At 45.1% G+C, this 17,057-nt stretch overlaps 1 protein-coding gene across 1 annotated transcript in view; it reads right to left on the bottom strand.

The window, feature by feature from the left end:
* Window positions 1-746: 746 nt before the first annotated feature.
* LOC144681420 (uncharacterized) overlaps window positions 747-17,057 on the bottom strand; it is a 37,035-nt gene continuing 20,724 nt past the window's right edge. The window contains exons 3-4 of the mRNA XM_078543012.1: window positions 886-926; window positions 747-783 (exon numbers count right to left, since the gene is read on the bottom strand). Coding sequence (XP_078399138.1) covers window positions 747-783; window positions 886-926 — 78 coding nt within the window. The remainder of the gene's footprint in view (window positions 784-885; window positions 927-17,057) is intronic.

Raw genomic sequence — 17,057 nt, 5'->3', positions numbered from 1 at the left:
GCGGCTCCAGCGGCCACACGCACCTTCCGATCAAAATATCGCGCAAGTGCGCGATGACGTCAGGACGCTCACCTGATGTCATCGCGTGTAATTTTACATCCGATTGGGTCAGGCGCGCGCCCGCTCAAGGGTTGTAAAATTCTGCCCACTGTTCACGAACTTGCACAGGGTCTTGCGAACTGATTGGTCTCTTACCATAATTTCTGCAGAATTTTGTTGGAAACTTCAGGTTAATGACCATTTTCAGCCATTTATGTTTTTTTTAGGGTTTTCTGCTGAAATTACTGTGTAAGATGAGCGGTAACCCTGTGGAATTTACATATCTTATACATTAGTTCTAGACAATACTGCTAGTACAGCAATTAACCTAGCAGCACTTGCTAATGTCCAGTGTATAGCCATGCTGACAGGTATTAAATTTTCCTGATCATTTGATGGTGTAGACTTTCCTGTTACCGATGGATTGCCTGAGGACAATATAAACAGGAAAATTGGACCGGGAGAACCATGTTTTGGTAACAAAGTCACCCTGATTTTTCGTATTTTTAAGTTAATGGGCAGAAAATTGTCCGGACTCCCTACTGCAGTCCTCATACCCTGATTTTCTTCTGCTAACTCACATTATCCAATTAGGTTAGTTAATTATAATCACACTGATCTTGGACTCTGTTAAAATAACAGCACATTTTGAGCCAGAAGAACTAATTTCAGTTAAATTCTGTTATCAGGATTTGATGGTGGGGCATCTATTTCAACACAAAGCAGTCTCCTGGATCCAATTTCCTGTAGAAAACAAAGCAAAAAGCTTTCCAGTCACAAAGAATGAAAAAGTTTACAAAAATATTTAAAGCAGGAGTGGTTCATAATCATAGGTACAATACATACGTGATCAAGTTTTCCAAAACCATATATGCATGAGTCAAAATCTAGGAAAGGACAAGGAAACTAACATAAATACGCTTACTTTTTAAAATCTAATTTGTATATTGTAATAATGCTATTATATCTGTCTAACAAAAAGATACAGTATGGCAAGTTAGTAGTACAGAAAAAGTTGTACCAATTAATGTGAAATACACTGTATTTGTATTCTTTCAGTGTGAAAAATCCATAGTTCACATAGTATTGTAGGCTGAGTTATGGTAACCTTTTGCTTAAGTGCAGTTCCACCAATAGTGTGATATATTATTTCTTCTGTACAATTGAAAACAAAAGTGACAAGTAAAAGCAGAAGTTCATGTGCACAAATCATTAAATCATTGAGAAAATGGTTAATAAGGCATTCAGGATCCTGGACTTTATAAATAGGAGGGTAGAGGCAAGGAAGTTATTGTGAACCTTTATAATACACCTGGGCTAACCTTAATTGGAGATGTATCCCCAATTCTGGGCACATTTAGGAAGGATGTGAAGGCATTGGAGAAGGTGTAGAAAAGATTTATGAGAATGGTTCCAGGGATGAGGGACTTCAATTAGATAGATAGGTTGACAAAGCTGGACTGTTCTCTTTAGAGAAGGTTGAGAAGTGATTTGATAGACGTTCAAAGTGATGTTCAAAATTATAAGGGGTCTGAATAGCGTAGTTAGAGAGAAACTGTTCCCATTGATGGAAAGGTCAAGAACCAGAGGACGTCGATTTAAGCTGATTGGCAAAAGGAGAAAGGTGATATGAGGCAAAGAAAAGAATGCATTTCCCGAGAGCATGGTGGAGGCAAATTTAATCGTGTATTTCAAAAGGAAATTGGATAATTATTGGAGGAGAAAAAATCTGCAGGGCTCTGGGGAAAAGGTAGAGGAGTAGGACTAACTGAGTAGCCTTTACAGAGAGCTGGCACAGTCACGACAGAACAAACGGCTTCCTTACGTGCTGTTATCATTCTATGGTTCTCTCTGGAATCCTTCTACAACATTGAAGCACTTAACTGTAAAGAAATTAACTCTCTTGTAGGTATTGTTAATCAGCTGAATTAGTACTCCACTGCACAGTAAGAATAAAATTTACTCCTAAAGAACATGGCATATTATACCATGAAACGGGTGTCCAAGACACAGTTAATATTATTTGCTGGATAGCATTTTGAACTTAAATCCATAGCAACTGCACCTGTTTAACCATATCTCTGGGAAACTAAAACAGTATCATTTGATGTCACTTTCATGGTATAACCAAAATAGCTGGAGGCTCTCCCACTGTTGCCATAACTTGCGTTATAGGTGACGGTAGCATAGTGATAATGCTACTGGACCAGAAATCCAGAGGCCCGGACTAATGTTCTGGAGTAATGAGTTCAAATGGCCGTTGTGAATACTTACATTTAATTAACTAATAATTTTTTCAGTAATAATAATCTTGATCAACTTTGGATTGTTGTAAAATCCATCTATTTCACTTATGTCTTTCAGGGAGAAAATCTATCATCCTTTGCTGAAGAAGAGTCACACAGACTCGAAACATTAACTCTGTTTCTCTCTCCACAGATGCTGCCAGACCTGCTGAGTTTTTCTCGCATTTTCTGTTTTTATTTCAGATTTCCAGCAACCACAGTATTTTGCTTTTATCTTAATGTTCAAAATCCGGCTGTCTGAAAACTGAAACTGTCCAAAACCACGCATTTTTCTCTCGGGAGATCTGGCCGCCACTCCCAGAACAGAGTAAGTGTGGGAAAGAAGAGGCCATTCTCGGGCTGATCCCAGAGGACGGAATCAGCAAGAGTTGTGCATACAGGATTATGTAGCTAAAACAGCTACAGAAACCTCATATTGTGTGGGGCGCCACCTAAGCAAAGCAGCAAGCACAAGAGATAAAGAAACACCAGACTCATGATATATACGAGAAGCAAAAAAATGTTATTTTCTCAAACTTAGAGCTGTAAAATGTTCTTGCATACTGCTGTTAAGGGATTTGGCTTCAGCAATACTAACGTCAGATCAGCAAGGCATTCAGAAAAGTTCAGGAATGAAGCCCACATCCCCGAACAACAAATTGTGTATTTACATTCGGTTGGTGGTACTATTCACTGATTTACCAACATGAGCTGTCCTGTTCAAAGTTATATCCCATTTCCCCACTAAAAATGAAAGGCACAGGACCTGAGTCCACTGCAGTGCTTTAAGATCTCCCTCCCCTTACTGGCTCTCCCTATTCTCTAGACACAAAGCTGCCTGTTCCATCAGCAGGTAATCCAAAGTCCAGGAAAATCCAAAATATGAATGTACGAATTAGGAGCAGGAGTAGGTCACTCAGCTCTTCAATAAGATCATGGCCGATCAGATTGTAATCTCAACTTCACATTTCCGTCTATCCCCAATAACATTTCACCCCTATGCTCATCAAGAATCTATCTACCTATCTACCTCTGCCTTAAAAATATTCAAAGACACTGCTTCCACCGCCTTTTGAGGAAGAGTTCCAAAGACTCTCAACCCACTGAGAAAAACATTTCTCCTCATCTCTGTCCTAAATGGGCGACCCCTTATTTTTAAACAGTGGTGCCTTGTGCTAGATACTCCAACAAGAGGAAACATCCTGTCCCACATCAACCCCTCAGGATCTTATATGCTTCAATCAAGTTGCTTCTTACTCTTCTAAATTCCAGCGGATTCAAGCCTAGTCCAACCTATCCTCATAAGACAACCCACCCAATCCAGGTTATTAGTTTGGTAAGCCTTCTCTGAATTGCTTCCAATGCATTTACATCCTTCCTTAAATAAGACCAATACTGTACACAGTACTCCAGATGTGGTCTCACCAATGCCCTGTATAACCAAAGAATAACCTCCCTACTTTTGTATTCAATTCTCTTTGCAATAAATGATAGCATTCTGTTAGCTTTCCTAATTCCTGCATACTAGCCTTTGATGGTTCATGCACTAGGACACCAAGATTCCTCTGCATCTCAGAGCTCTGCAATCTCTCACCATTTAGATAATATGTTTTGTTTTTATTTTTCCTGCCAAAATGGACAATTTCAGTCTCCCACATTATAATCCAATTGCCATGTCACTTAACCTATCTATATCCCTTTGTAGTCTCCTTGTGTCCTCTTCACATCTTACTATCCTACCTATCTTTGAGTCATCAGCAAATTTAGCAACTATAGCTTTGGTCCCTTCATCCAAGTCATTTATATAAATTGTAAAAAGTTGAAGATCCAGCACTGATCCCTGTGGCACACCACTTGTTTTATCTTGCCAAACAGAAAAAGACCCATACTTACCCTCTGTTTGCTTAACAGGCCAATCTTCTACCCATGCTAATATGTTACCTCCTACACCATGAGCTTTTATTTTCCGCAATAACCTTTGATGTGGAACCTTATCAAATGCCTTCTGGAAACCTAAATACAGTACATACACTAGTTCCCCTTTATCCACATATGTTACTTCTTCAAAGAACTCCAATAAATTGGTTAAACATGATTTCCCTTTACGGTGCAGTGTTGGTCCTGAGGGTGCCAGATTTTGGACATCAGACCTGTACTAGATGAAAAACACGCAAACCATAAAGATTCTCGTAAGATAAAACTCCCTGGCAAAGTCTGTCTCAAGAACAAACTTAAATTGCTAAGAATTGTTTTAGTTGTTATTGGAAACAACATTATGAATTTGTTCATAAAGATTTCCTCTAAAAGTATTTCAAAAAGTAGATCTAAATGATTTCATTTAATTTGATTTCTGAGAAGTTTTTGCTAGTGCCTTGTCACAAAGATTAGTGCTGGGACCTTAGCTTTTTACATTCTATATTAATGACTTAGATCAGGGGTCGGCAAACTGCAGCTACATGGGATTTGATATGTGATTCCCGAGCAACTCCTGAACCAAAGCATCCTTCAAGCCTTCACTGCAATGAGTTTTCAGAGAATTCTTCCCCCAGTCTGCCCTCAATACAGAAACATAAAAACAAGCATCATCAGCCATGTGAAAATCTGAAATGCTTCACGAGGAAAAATGGTGTCCTGCAGTATCGCCCACCATCCAATCACGTGGGTCATGCACAGGCAGGTACGTTAATCAATAAAACATTGCACTCCATTTAGCCCTGGTTTGTTGTAAAGCTCACCCAAAATGGTGCATTCTGAGTGGTCACCGTATTCAGAACCTGTTAGATCAGTATTAATGGGTAGGCCCTCGCGATTGGGTAGATGTACAAGTAGGGTGCAGAAAATTGTAACAGAAGTGCACTTGATGGTCTTGATGCTGTGTTGGTGAGTACGTGCAGGCAGACATATTAATCAATAAAAGAGTGCACTCATTCTGGCCTGTGTTGGGGAACACGTGTCGAGTGCAGGCAACTGGATAAATTGCTGAAGGAGCAAACTTACTCTGGCTGTTGTTTTGAGGATGCTTTGGAAATAGTTTCAAAGAAGAGAAGAATTGAAAAGGAAAAATCAAGAATTAAGATGAATGGACTGATTCATTAACATTCATCCCAAATTCGGCTGGCCTCCCTGTGTGTCTCATTTGGATGAGAAATCGCCAACAAGAATCAAATCTTGAGAGGCATTTCACTGAAAAGCACAATGCCTTAGCTGAATCCCATCCAGCTGGAGAAGCCCAAAAGTGGTGGAGGAGCTGAAGAACAAGGCAGGAAAATCGAAGAACACGTTTGCTAAGTGGATAAAATCATCGGGTAGCTGAACTACTACTTATTTTGTGGCAGCTTGAGAGACTGTGAAATGAAGAAAGCCATTCACAGATAGTTAATATGTAAAAGAGTGCTTTATCAAAGTCTCAGAGCAGCTGTAGTGATTTTTAAAACAAAAATGAAATTATTCAAAAAACTAAAGACATGCCTTTTGTTATCTGCGAAGGCTGTGAGGCACAGAAAAGCTCCAGTTTGAGCAGCTGTTTTCAATTAAAAATTTCATAAAAAGCAAGTTGAGAAGCCAATTGCAGGATGAAAGTTTGCAGTACTGCTTAAAAATGATAATGACAGCATATAGCCCAGATGTTGAATGACACTCCAAAGAAATCCAGCATCAGAAATCGCATTAAAAGAATATTTTTCATTTAAGGAGCTGATGTTAATTAAATAGCTTGTTTTGTTATTTTAAACTTTTATTAACATTGTACTTGTGAGAAAGCATCATTCAATTAGCGACTTCTTGTCAAAATCTTTAAAATGTTGTTGATAATCAAATGTCCTCTTTCAGTCATATTAATAAATACATGCTAATGAGTGTTAGTAAAACCGTGTTGCATAGAAATCCGTAAACTTTACTCTGACTTGCTTTTTTAACTATTGGCACTTGAGTAACAGCTTGAGTAAAAGCATTGCAACTCTTAAGATATTGGCCAGGATTTTCTGCTTCCACCTGCGTCGGTTGTCATGATGGGCGAGTGCGGAAAATATTGCGAGAGCATTAAAAACTGGTTTACATCACGGGAAAACAGGGTCCTATTGTTCACTCCAGCCTTCAATGGCAGAGGAAGGCCATTTGAATACACTTAAATGTGATGAATGCTCATGATAAAGCCTGCTTGCCGGTATCATCCCCCAAGCTGGATAAAGAGGTCACATCAGCATCTAATTAGCCCAACATGTTTCACAATATATTTAAGCGGCATGCATCTGGCAACCAGCACTTCACTTATGACTTCAAGGTTTAATTGCCTAGCTACCTTTCATCGAGGAGCGATCGCGGCACCTCGACTCAGCGCCAAGCTTCGCAGGCTGCACCACATCACTCTCAGGAAGTTATCATAGGCAAGACTCTACCAGCCAGACTAGTGGTAAGGCAGGGGTGCTGTGGAAAGGGCCACAGGGCCAGGCCTTCACGGGAAATGGGGCAAAAGTAGACAGTGGTTGGAAAGGGCCACAGAGCAAGACCTCCATGGGGAAGGGGGCAAAAGTGGCAAAGGATGCACTCTGACACATGACTAGGAGGGTGGGGTATGGGCTGGAAACATCGTCTGGGCCAGAATGGGGAAGCATTTCTCAGAGAGGGTTGTAAGCAAGCTGGGGCCAGAATTTGAAGATGGCAGAGTAACGAGGCGCTTAACTTTACAGTGTTGACATTGCAAGGGCTGTCCCTGACCTAGACAAGGGAGGGGGAGGGCATGCAAGTAGAATGTTACTTGTACCCAGCAAGTTGTGTTCGTTGTAATGGGCACCTTGGTCCAGCGGCTGTCTGACTCATTAATGAGCCGTGGTTGGCACACTCACAGTCAGGGTAGGCTGTAGATGGTTAAAAGGAATTGAAGGGCCATTCGAGGGTTGCATAGGGGGGGTCACTATGCAATAGGGCTCAAGAAGGGGTGGGATAATCTGCCAATGGGGTGGGGGTAGATACATCTGTCTCAATGCATTCAGGGAGTTGCGCATGATATCCTCCGCAATCAAAATGGCATAAAGCTGTGGAGGGGAAGGCTTGAGAATCCTTGAAGGAAGGGAAACCTGAACATAAGGCACCCCCAGGACAACGGCAGAGATTACCACATTCACACACGGGAGGGTCCAAGCTGGTCTGGTAGTGAGGCCTTAGCACCACCACCTTGCAACCTGAAGGAATGGCACAGCACAAAATTAATCTGAGGGATAGCTCAGCTGGTGAGGGCTCTGAGGGCCATTTGGAGGACTGGTGCAATGCACTGGGGGTGCCAATTAAAGTGGCACCCCACTGAATTGTGTATTCACCTGAGACATGTTAGCAGTCTTTCAATGATAATGCAGGGCATCAGGAGAGTGAAGCAATGAAGCACATTCATTTAAGATTAGTGACCAGCCACAGCAGTAATTGAGCCCCTTGCTTTAACCTATTTTTTTTTTTTTATATATAGACTTTCAATTCCAGATTTTTTAAAATTTGAATTCTATTTCACCATCTGCCATGGCGGGATTCAAACCCAGGTCCCCAGAGCATTATCCTGCCAATTGCCCACAACGATAACGAGGTTTAGACTATTTAGGTGACTGGGAAAGCTCCAGGTGCGTCTTTAAAGCAGGAGCTCACAGTCTTGGAGATGGCAAGCTCACATATGAGAAGTCTCAGAGCCACCTCCAATAATCACAGATCCTCAAATGAACATTAGACCTCATGAGGATCACAGAGTATAGTATGACAGTGCAGTGGCTAAGATTGAAGATCCCAGCGCCTGGTTAAACCAATCACATAACAGTCGGCCATGTCAAGGACGGGGGGGTGCGCGGAAGGTGTACCATCAAACATTCCTTGCGCTGGCCAAGATTTTTGTGTCGAATAGGTGCCATAAATGGACCCAAGCCCTTGAACCCTCAGTCACACACTAGACATATACAGAAATTGTAGCTTTGGAAGCTTATGCTGACTCATTTTTTCTTTCCCACTGATGCCACAGCGAGGGAAACTTTAGGAAGGTGGAAGCTGGATTTGTTACTGTCTGCATTCTTGCATACAGGCACAAGGGAATGTGTACATGAATGCAATTGCGGCGCCAGGCTTGCCAGAGGGAAGAGCTAAACACTCAAGAGCAAGGGGCAGCAGAGCTCCCTCTGGATGCAGAGGATGAGGAAATGTGGTGCCTAGGCAGCTCTCGAGACTGAGGGTCTACAGACCCAGCATGTCTTACCTATAGATGAATGAGAGATAGTGTCACCGATGCCTCTGCATGTCCAGGATATGGTGACTCATGTTTGTCACATTCTACGGGGGCTGGCGCTGGGGGACCAGGAGGCCATCAATTGCTAGTGGCTCTGAAAGTGACCACTGCACTGAACTTCTACAGGAGTAGCTTCTACAGGGCTCCACGAGGGACCTGTGCGGGATCTTCCAAGCGTCAATGAACAATGCATACATGAAGTGACAGATGCCCTTTTTGCAAAGGCCACAATTATGTGCACTTCGCCAGAGATCAAGAGAGCCAGCAGGCCATAGCACTGGGCTTTGCTGAGATTGCCAGTTTTCCCCAGGTGCAGGGTGCTATTGACTGCGCTCGTGTGGTTATCAAAGCTCCCTGGCAACAGGTACTCAAATGTATAAGCAGGAAAGGGTTCCCCCTCGCTCAATGTTCAGCTGATAATGCAGGTCCGCGTGAAATACCAGGAAACTACCATGGAGGAGCTGCATGTCTCCTCCGATGGGGAGGACATTGAAGGGGACGAAGACGAACAGTTTGAGGAAGCCAAGGCTGCAAGGGAAGAGGCTATAGCACAGGCCAGATGAGGCAGGTGTGCACGTGAAGGCCTCATAGCCACCAGATTCCAAGAGGAGGATGACGAGTAGTATTCTGTATCCTCTTGAACAAGTGTCCTCTCTCATTGGCCCACATGAACACCAGCGTTGCTAGCCCTACCCTATCCTTACAATCATACATTTCAAGTTGAGAGTGAGCTCTCAGCCATTCTTCCAACCATTGTCTTGGTCTTTTGAAGGATGATAAAGGCTCAACAACATGTGTCCTTGTTGAGAGGAGGTCCAACCTGGACGAGGGCATTCAGGTATCACACGTCAGAGGACACAGCCTCTTGTAACTTCTCTGCAGCATCGCAGTCACCACGAAAACCTAGTAGATGCAGGAGTAGCTCCACAATCCTCACAGCACTCGTAGCTGTACACCTTCAGTCTGATAAAGTTCCTCAAGGAGATCTATCTGCCAAATGGGACAATGCATTCTGTGTCACCTCGATAGTCAAGGGGCCAATGCAGCAGAGGATATTATGCAGATATAACTCCATTTCAACATCACACAGCTCTTTGTGTCCCCTTCTCCTCCAACACATTGACATCTGCCACTCTCAGTTAGGGATGCAGGCATGCCTGCATCCTGACTTTTCCATGGATTTGGAGCACCTTAGGATCACAAAGTTTACACAGTCAGTCTACCCTCATGGCCAGCCCTGACCATTGCTAACTGCAAAATGCAAACACACCATGAACCACTCAAAGTAATGCTTGTTTGATAATAAACAGCCTTCATCTGATTCATTGCAATCTGGGTTGCATCCCACTGGTACCTTCAAAAGTGTTCAGAAGCTACCATATGAACTTTCATAGCATGTTCCAAAGCTCCTTTGATCGCACCATATGATCATTTGCTTTTATCTTCAATGACCTCGGTGAGGGTACAGGTGAAGGGAGGCTACTCAAAATGTGAGGCTTGGCTCTGCACTTCTACATTGTGACGAGAACCTTGTGGTCACCATGCAGACAACTGCAAAGTTTGAAAGGCAGAAGGTTGGATGCTTGAGCACCAGCAAAATGAACTGCATCTGAGGATCAGAGCTCTGGCACTTAAATGAGGAAAGGTGCTCACATTTGTCGCTGAGCTTAGCAATTGTGCACTGTGAGAGCTGAATACGCACAAGGTGGATAGGATCACACATGATCTCTTGAGGTCTCAGATAGGAAATCCTGTCAGATGACAGTAAGTAAATGACGTGTGAGGACCTACGACCTTTCTCCATGCATTTACACATGTCTCGGTGGAAACGAGTCCTTCACCTTACAATAATGCAGACAAGACAGGTGAACAACTTATCTTTAATCTTAAACAGGCAAGATTGAAGAATACATCAAGAAGCACATCATGTGAATGAGGCTCCTTGCACAAGCAGACTTGACATTAAGAACAAGGCATCAGTGATGTTGGAAATTATGAGCACGCACACACTCTGTGGTGATGTGGAAGCTGAGACCTTGACCCGCCAAAGTGTGGTTTTGACATTGGCAATAAGTGGCGTTAGGACCATTGTGTCACACCTAATGGACAACAACACAGCTGATCATAAAGAGGCATAAACAGAAGTTGTCAAATGGGTGGTATTCTAATAACATTAGTGTAAAGTATACAAAATATGGTTACCACCTGTGCCACCATATATTTCTTAATTTTCCTAATCCTACCTCTACATCTTGGTGTATCCCCGACATCCACAGCGGAGGTGGAAGTGGCCTGTTGACTGCTACACCCTGTGGTCTGTGATGTCTTTGGCATGTGTCCTCTGGAAGGCCAAGACATGGATGGACCTGGCCTGCTGAGAGTCTCCTGTTGGGCTGCAGGTGCACCCTCCTCGGTCTGTGAAGCTGGAGCTGATGGGGTCACAGGAAGAGGGGATTGGGATCGGCTGGACACTCCCAGAGTCACCTGGGTGGATAGCCCTGGGGGGTCCACATGCTGGTCCCCCTCCCTATGGGTGCCCAAGGGCCTCTGGCTGACTTCTTTAGGAGAAGGGTATGCTGGAGTGAGACTGAGTTGCTCTGCCTCCCTTTCGCGTAGCCACTGATGGATGCCACCAATGGCTACAGCGATGGAGTGCTGCTCCTGCAGTAGTGCAGGACCTATGTTCTGAACCAAGGTCTTCATGGCAGTCACCATCCTACCAGTGTTGACCTCAGTGCATTGATATGCTGACGCCATAACCTCAGACTGAACGTGGACAGACTCCTCCATCGCTCGTTACAATCTGTGCAAAGCAGCACAATATTCTCTTGACTGCTGCTGAAGCTCCACCAATTGAGTTAGGACTGGGTCTGGACTCAGCAACATCCTGGCCTCCAGCGGTCCTCCCAGCGCCGGCTACCTCAGGTGTTCCTGCCTCCTCCTGCTGTGGACCAGATTGTGCGCTGTGCTCACCAGATTGTGACCCCAAGGCTACTCTAGAATTAGGTTCCACCGGAGTATGTGTTTATGCGCTGGCGGAGGGTGTGGGTGAACGCTTTGATGGGTCTTCAACAGTGCTCTCTTCTTCTGCCTCCGAATTGTCTTCAGAGCTGGGGATGAGAGCCTAGCTGGATGGTACCCTAGGATGCTTTCCAAAGGTGTCTATGAAAGCAAGTAGAGATTACTTAAGCATGGCAAGCGACTGGAAGACAGCAGAATAGACTCTCAGTTTGGTTGCCTGAGGGATGAGCTGGTGCAGGGTCCTCACTTGGGTGTGCACCACCCATCTCACCGTCATCACATGCACGATCCCTGTCCTCTCCGACCAGTGCAAAAGCACGCTCCTCATATAGAGCGAGGGCCTCAATTTCAGCCATTTCACGCCCCCCACCCCCCCACCCCCCCCCCCCCCCCCCCCACCCCGGGTCAGGGACCTCCTTCTATTGTGTGCGAGCTTGTCCTGCATGAACACAAATGGAGAGATTGGGCCCATGTCAAGGCAGATGATAAGGATGCCTGCCTGTGTGTGGGGTGAGTGCAGCAGTGGACGGGATAAGGACACGGTGTACACAGGACACGAGGCCAGATGGAGATACAAAAGTGTGCGTGAGAGAATGAGTGATGTACCTTCAGCTGGCAGTGTGTGAGATTCCTGTGAAGTGTCATCCTGCTAACTCTTGATGGGCTTGTGAATGTGAGAGTTGGGGGTGATGAGATAGTTGACTTACCCTACTGGAATGGATGAGATCATTCATCTTCTTCCTGCAGTGGATTACAGAGCTTTTTTGTGCCAGATTTACACTGACTGCCAAAGCCACCGCCTCCAAGTCGGAGTGGTGGCATTGATGGACCTCTTCCAGCCATCACTGGGATAGAGGACATCCCGGCGCAGCTCAACAGCGTCCAGCAGGTGGCCCAGCAAAGCGTTGCTGAGCCTGGGAGCTGCACTCTTCTTGCCTTTCAGGGCCATTTCTTCTGTGGGGCTATCCTGGCCTGGAGACATTAAGAAGGCTGATTGCGGCTGCACTTTAAATATGGTGCCTGGAGGAAAGAACCACTGAGGTTACTGCAGGGCGGGCGAATCAAAGGCACCTGCGATCCAATGGGCTTCCGGTTTTTACATCGATGATGAGGTGGGAAGCAGACAATACGGCACGAGAATCTGCCATTGCGCTTGGCGGGGAAAACACCGCTTTGCCTGCCCGCCACCACACTTAAGAGGGCGAAAGGGAAAATCCCACCCTCCGTTGTTGACTAAATTTTTTATAATGCTGCTTTTTGTCATTTAGGCTGCAGACCCCTGACTTAGATGAAGGGACCCAATGTAATGTATCCAAGTTTGCTAGGTTGGAAAGTAAGCTATGAAGAAGACACAGGGGGATGAATTTTCACGTCCAGGGTGGGAAACGTGAGTCAAGGCAATTTCCAAGTTGCAAACTAGCCTCATACAGGAAACTGAAATGATGCACGATAGTCATAGGGTGACCTCTTAGTTGATATGGAGATGGGTTCACCATCCAATTTAAGGCCGTTGGAAAGGGGAAGGAAGGTGGGACTATTCAAGTGTGGGCCCAATTTAAACAGAACGCAGCATCTATTACCAGGTCTGCTGTTTAATTCTATCTGCTGCCATCTCCAAGATGTCCCAGGAGAACTGGAGGTCTGGAACCCGGGGCAGGGCTGCCCCTCATTTCTTGAGGTTACGTTAGAGACAGTGAGGGAAAGGAGGGAGGTCCTCTTCCTGGAGGGTGGCAGGCGGAGGATACCCACACAGAGGAACCAGGCCTGGCAGGACATCACTGTGACAGTGAGCGGCAGAAGAATCACCTGAAGATCCTGGATGCAGTGTCAGAAATGATTCAATGACCTCATGCACTCTGGCAAGGCGAGTGCCAGCTGCAGCCTTCAGGACAGGTCCCAGGATATACACCCTCCAGCAGGCGTACCTGTTGAGGATTCCCAGGGCAGATACTGCCGCTAAACATGAGGGGATTGCATGCCAAGATACCACTTAATAACCCTACAGAATGGCTAAGAGCCACAGTGCTGCTGAGGGTCTGTCACCAGTGAGACATGCAGCTGCTAATGAATTGAAGCAGATGAAATCGACCATATGTGACAGCAGTGTCTTCTCTCACTCTCTTTTGTCCTTGCAGGATAAGGAGCTCACAATGCTTGGAAGAGGGCTCAAACTGGAGAAGGTGCTCTCTACAGTCAAGTGAGAGAACACCCATGGAGGATGAAGTAATTGAAATAGCCAGGAACATTGACCAGAAGCAAGTCAGCCCTGGCGAAATGAGCAATAATGGTGGAGATGGTGATTATAGAGAGCAATGTGCTCATTAAGAGGTTGTATTGCATTCCACCACATCCAACAGCATGCCAAACATGGAGTTGCATTATGAAGTTTCAGCACTGCAGAAGGTTTTGGTCTCCAAGGCTAGCTCTCATGATCTTTTCTTATGTCTTCCACATGCGTAATGTGCATTCCACAGGGAAGGACAAGGAGAGTAGACACATGGGAACACATTCGCCTGGAAGTTCCCCTCCAAGCCACTCACTATTGTTAGGAAATAGAGACTGTTTAAGTAAGTTATATTTGTATTTGTGGGTGATAGGAATGAGTTTTAGCTTTAAAGATTAAGCTTGATTTGTATTTCTGTATCGGTGCGTTAAGAAAAGGTCAAATTGAGTTTTAGTTTCATTTTAAAAAGGTGCCTGCATTTCTAATGAGGTTTTTATGACTGTTGCAGATAAGGTAAAGAAACAAAAGTAGTAGAATTGGGCTGTTGCCTATCAACAGGAGTCCAGAGAGGCAGGTCCCTCCCACAGACACACATAGAAAAGCTAGAAACAGCAGTTTGATATGGAAGCTGTTGGAGTTCAGCTGGTTCAAAGGTTACAGAAGAAACCCAGAAGGGACAGATAGCCAGTCCCAAGCTAAAATTGGTCAAAAGTACCTTCCAGGAAAGACTGGAGCAAAGGGGATAGATAGCAAGTACCAAGCTACGGCAAAACCCCAAGAATCCAGGGGCATGTGAAGCAGTGGTAATGTTGACAGCTGAGTCGGTGAGACAAAGTTTGTGGAAGACAGCTTGAATGCATGTGGTGACTCAGGGAAGAGGAACATCAGAAGGAGAGTTTGAAACCCTGGAGGTGGATCCTTGCGGAAAACGTCTGAGAGAAAACATTGGTTTGGCAGAAGATTCCAAGGCAAGTTCTTAGAAAGCGGAGATTGGAAACCCTTGTGTGAAAGACATAGTTCAGTGAGACTGATTGGCTCACAGTGTGACAAGCATCTGGGGGGACTTGAGGAGACATCCAATAGCATCTGGTTGAGGTGGCATCTGTCACTTTGATTTCAGAGCGTGGTGTGTATTGGTTTACACGGACTGTACTTACTGTGAACATTAAAGTATAAGATAGCTTTTGTAACTTGTGCTATCCTTACAAATCTATATATACCTGTAAAGGTATAGTTGTGGGTGAAGGAGCATTGTAATATAGTTCACCTTTTTTTGTTTAATACATGTTCTATGCTTTTGTTAAAAGTTCATTAGCTGACTCCGGTGACACTGTTCAGTAGCCCCTCTTCAAGTATCTAACCAAACAAATAAAAGTTAGGATCTATCAAGCTGGGTTCCACTCTGGGATCAGGCTTGTCCAGGGGTAACCTCAGCTGGGATCATAACAACATCCTGACTTGGAAATATATCACCGTTCTTTCACTGTCGCTAGGTCAAAATTCTGGAAATCCCTAACGACAGTGTGGGCATACCTACACCACATGGACTGCAGTGGTTCAAGACCACCTTCCCAAGGGCAATTAGGGATGGGCAGTAAATGCTGGCCTAGCCAGCAACACCCACATCCCATGAATAAATGGAAAAAAAATCCTCTCTCTCTCCCAAACAGTAGGCCAAGAGAAGCAGCATGAAACAGATAAGGCAAATAAACCATGCACCTGTGCAGGTACTGTCACCTCGATGGTTCCTCACATACAGTTAGAGTGTGTCATTGGGTGAAGAGCACAACACTAATGGGCTGAAGAAGGTGCCAGAAACAGAGGGAGCAGAGCAATTCTCCTCAGATGGACAAACAGAACCCTGCTAAGCTAGGCACGGATGGCAGACCTCAAGAGACACAAGAAAAGGAGGTTCTACATAGGACAGCAGCTGCAGATGTGCTCCCACAAATCAGAGCTTGTTGACGCAGCGTGGGGTCATGGCAGATAATGGAGGAGTCTATCCAGCTCAGGTACGTCACCATGGCTCAGGGGTATGAGCACATAAGATCTTCCATTGAGACAGTGACCAATCTCATGGAAAGCCATATGCAGCAGCACTTAAGTGCAGGAAATGCGCAATGTCCATAGGATGCATGTTGAAATGTGAGGCCTGGACCTTTCAGTAGCTCTGGTGGCACAGATATGTTTGAGTGGATGCCAGTTATACCCCAGCTGGTGACCTCCTCCAGACACCTGGAGCACCCGCTAAGAGCTGAGGACATCACGAAGGAGGATGAGGGTATCAACCTCATGGGTACCTTCATCAGCCTTGGCCTCCTTGGTTCCCCTGACAGTGGGAGCATCTATCCAGCAGGGCCAAGTGACAGAGGCTGCCCCTGCAATGATGCAGTTGCCCCAGCCTCTGGAGATGCCCCCACGGGCATTTCCAAGATGAGGATTTCTGCCACATGCACCTCAGCTGCAAGCTGCCTCCACCTCCTCTGAGGCCACAAGGAGAGCATTGTGTATGAATGGCCAAGCACAAAGTCCACTGCATCGTGTAGCGCACTGTGTGGTTCACTGGGGTGTCTTCTTACTATCTCTGTGCACTATTTTCCTTTCTTAGCAATATATATCTAATGACATTTTAAGCCACATGTCTGAGACTCCTTTTATTGCTGGCGTGACAAGTGAAGTGGTATGAGATGGTGGAGGAGATCAAGAGTTCCTCCACGGTGAAAATAAAACCTCAGGGCAAATGTGCATCCTTCATTGGCAATAAGCGATTAGATGAGTCATGCTGTGTCTAGAATGGATGTGTTAGCGCAGATACCTCAGAATGATGTGCCTACCATGCCCTTCATCCAGGGTCAAATGTACTCAGTTGAAATGTTGCTGAATCAAATTATCCCTGGCATTCATGACATCCTGACAAGACCTTTACACCCCGCCCCCTGCTCAGTCACTTCTAGTGTAGCCGGGGCACCTTAGTGTTCTGCATCCTCCCCCTTCACCTCATTTCTTTCTCTTCTCTCTGCTCCTCTAATGAGCTATCTGATTTCAGGACATCACTGAATTCCCTGGCGAGCCGTTGTATTGAGAGCACAGCAGACCACCACAATGACCGAGACTCTTGCAGGATTGTAATGGAGAGTATCACTTGACCAATCCAGACACTAAAATCACATTTTGTGAAGCCAATGGCTACTAAGCAGGTGGCATTGGTTGTATCTGTGCCTCTGTCTGGGGCTCT

This window comes from Cetorhinus maximus, chromosome 6 (assembly GCF_964194155.1).
Source record: "Cetorhinus maximus chromosome 6, sCetMax3.hap1.1, whole genome shotgun sequence".
NCBI lineage: Eukaryota > Metazoa > Chordata > Chondrichthyes > Lamniformes > Cetorhinidae > Cetorhinus > Cetorhinus maximus.
Note: the sequence above shows the minus strand (reverse complement) of the source record. Positions and strands in the feature narration are given on the sequence as shown.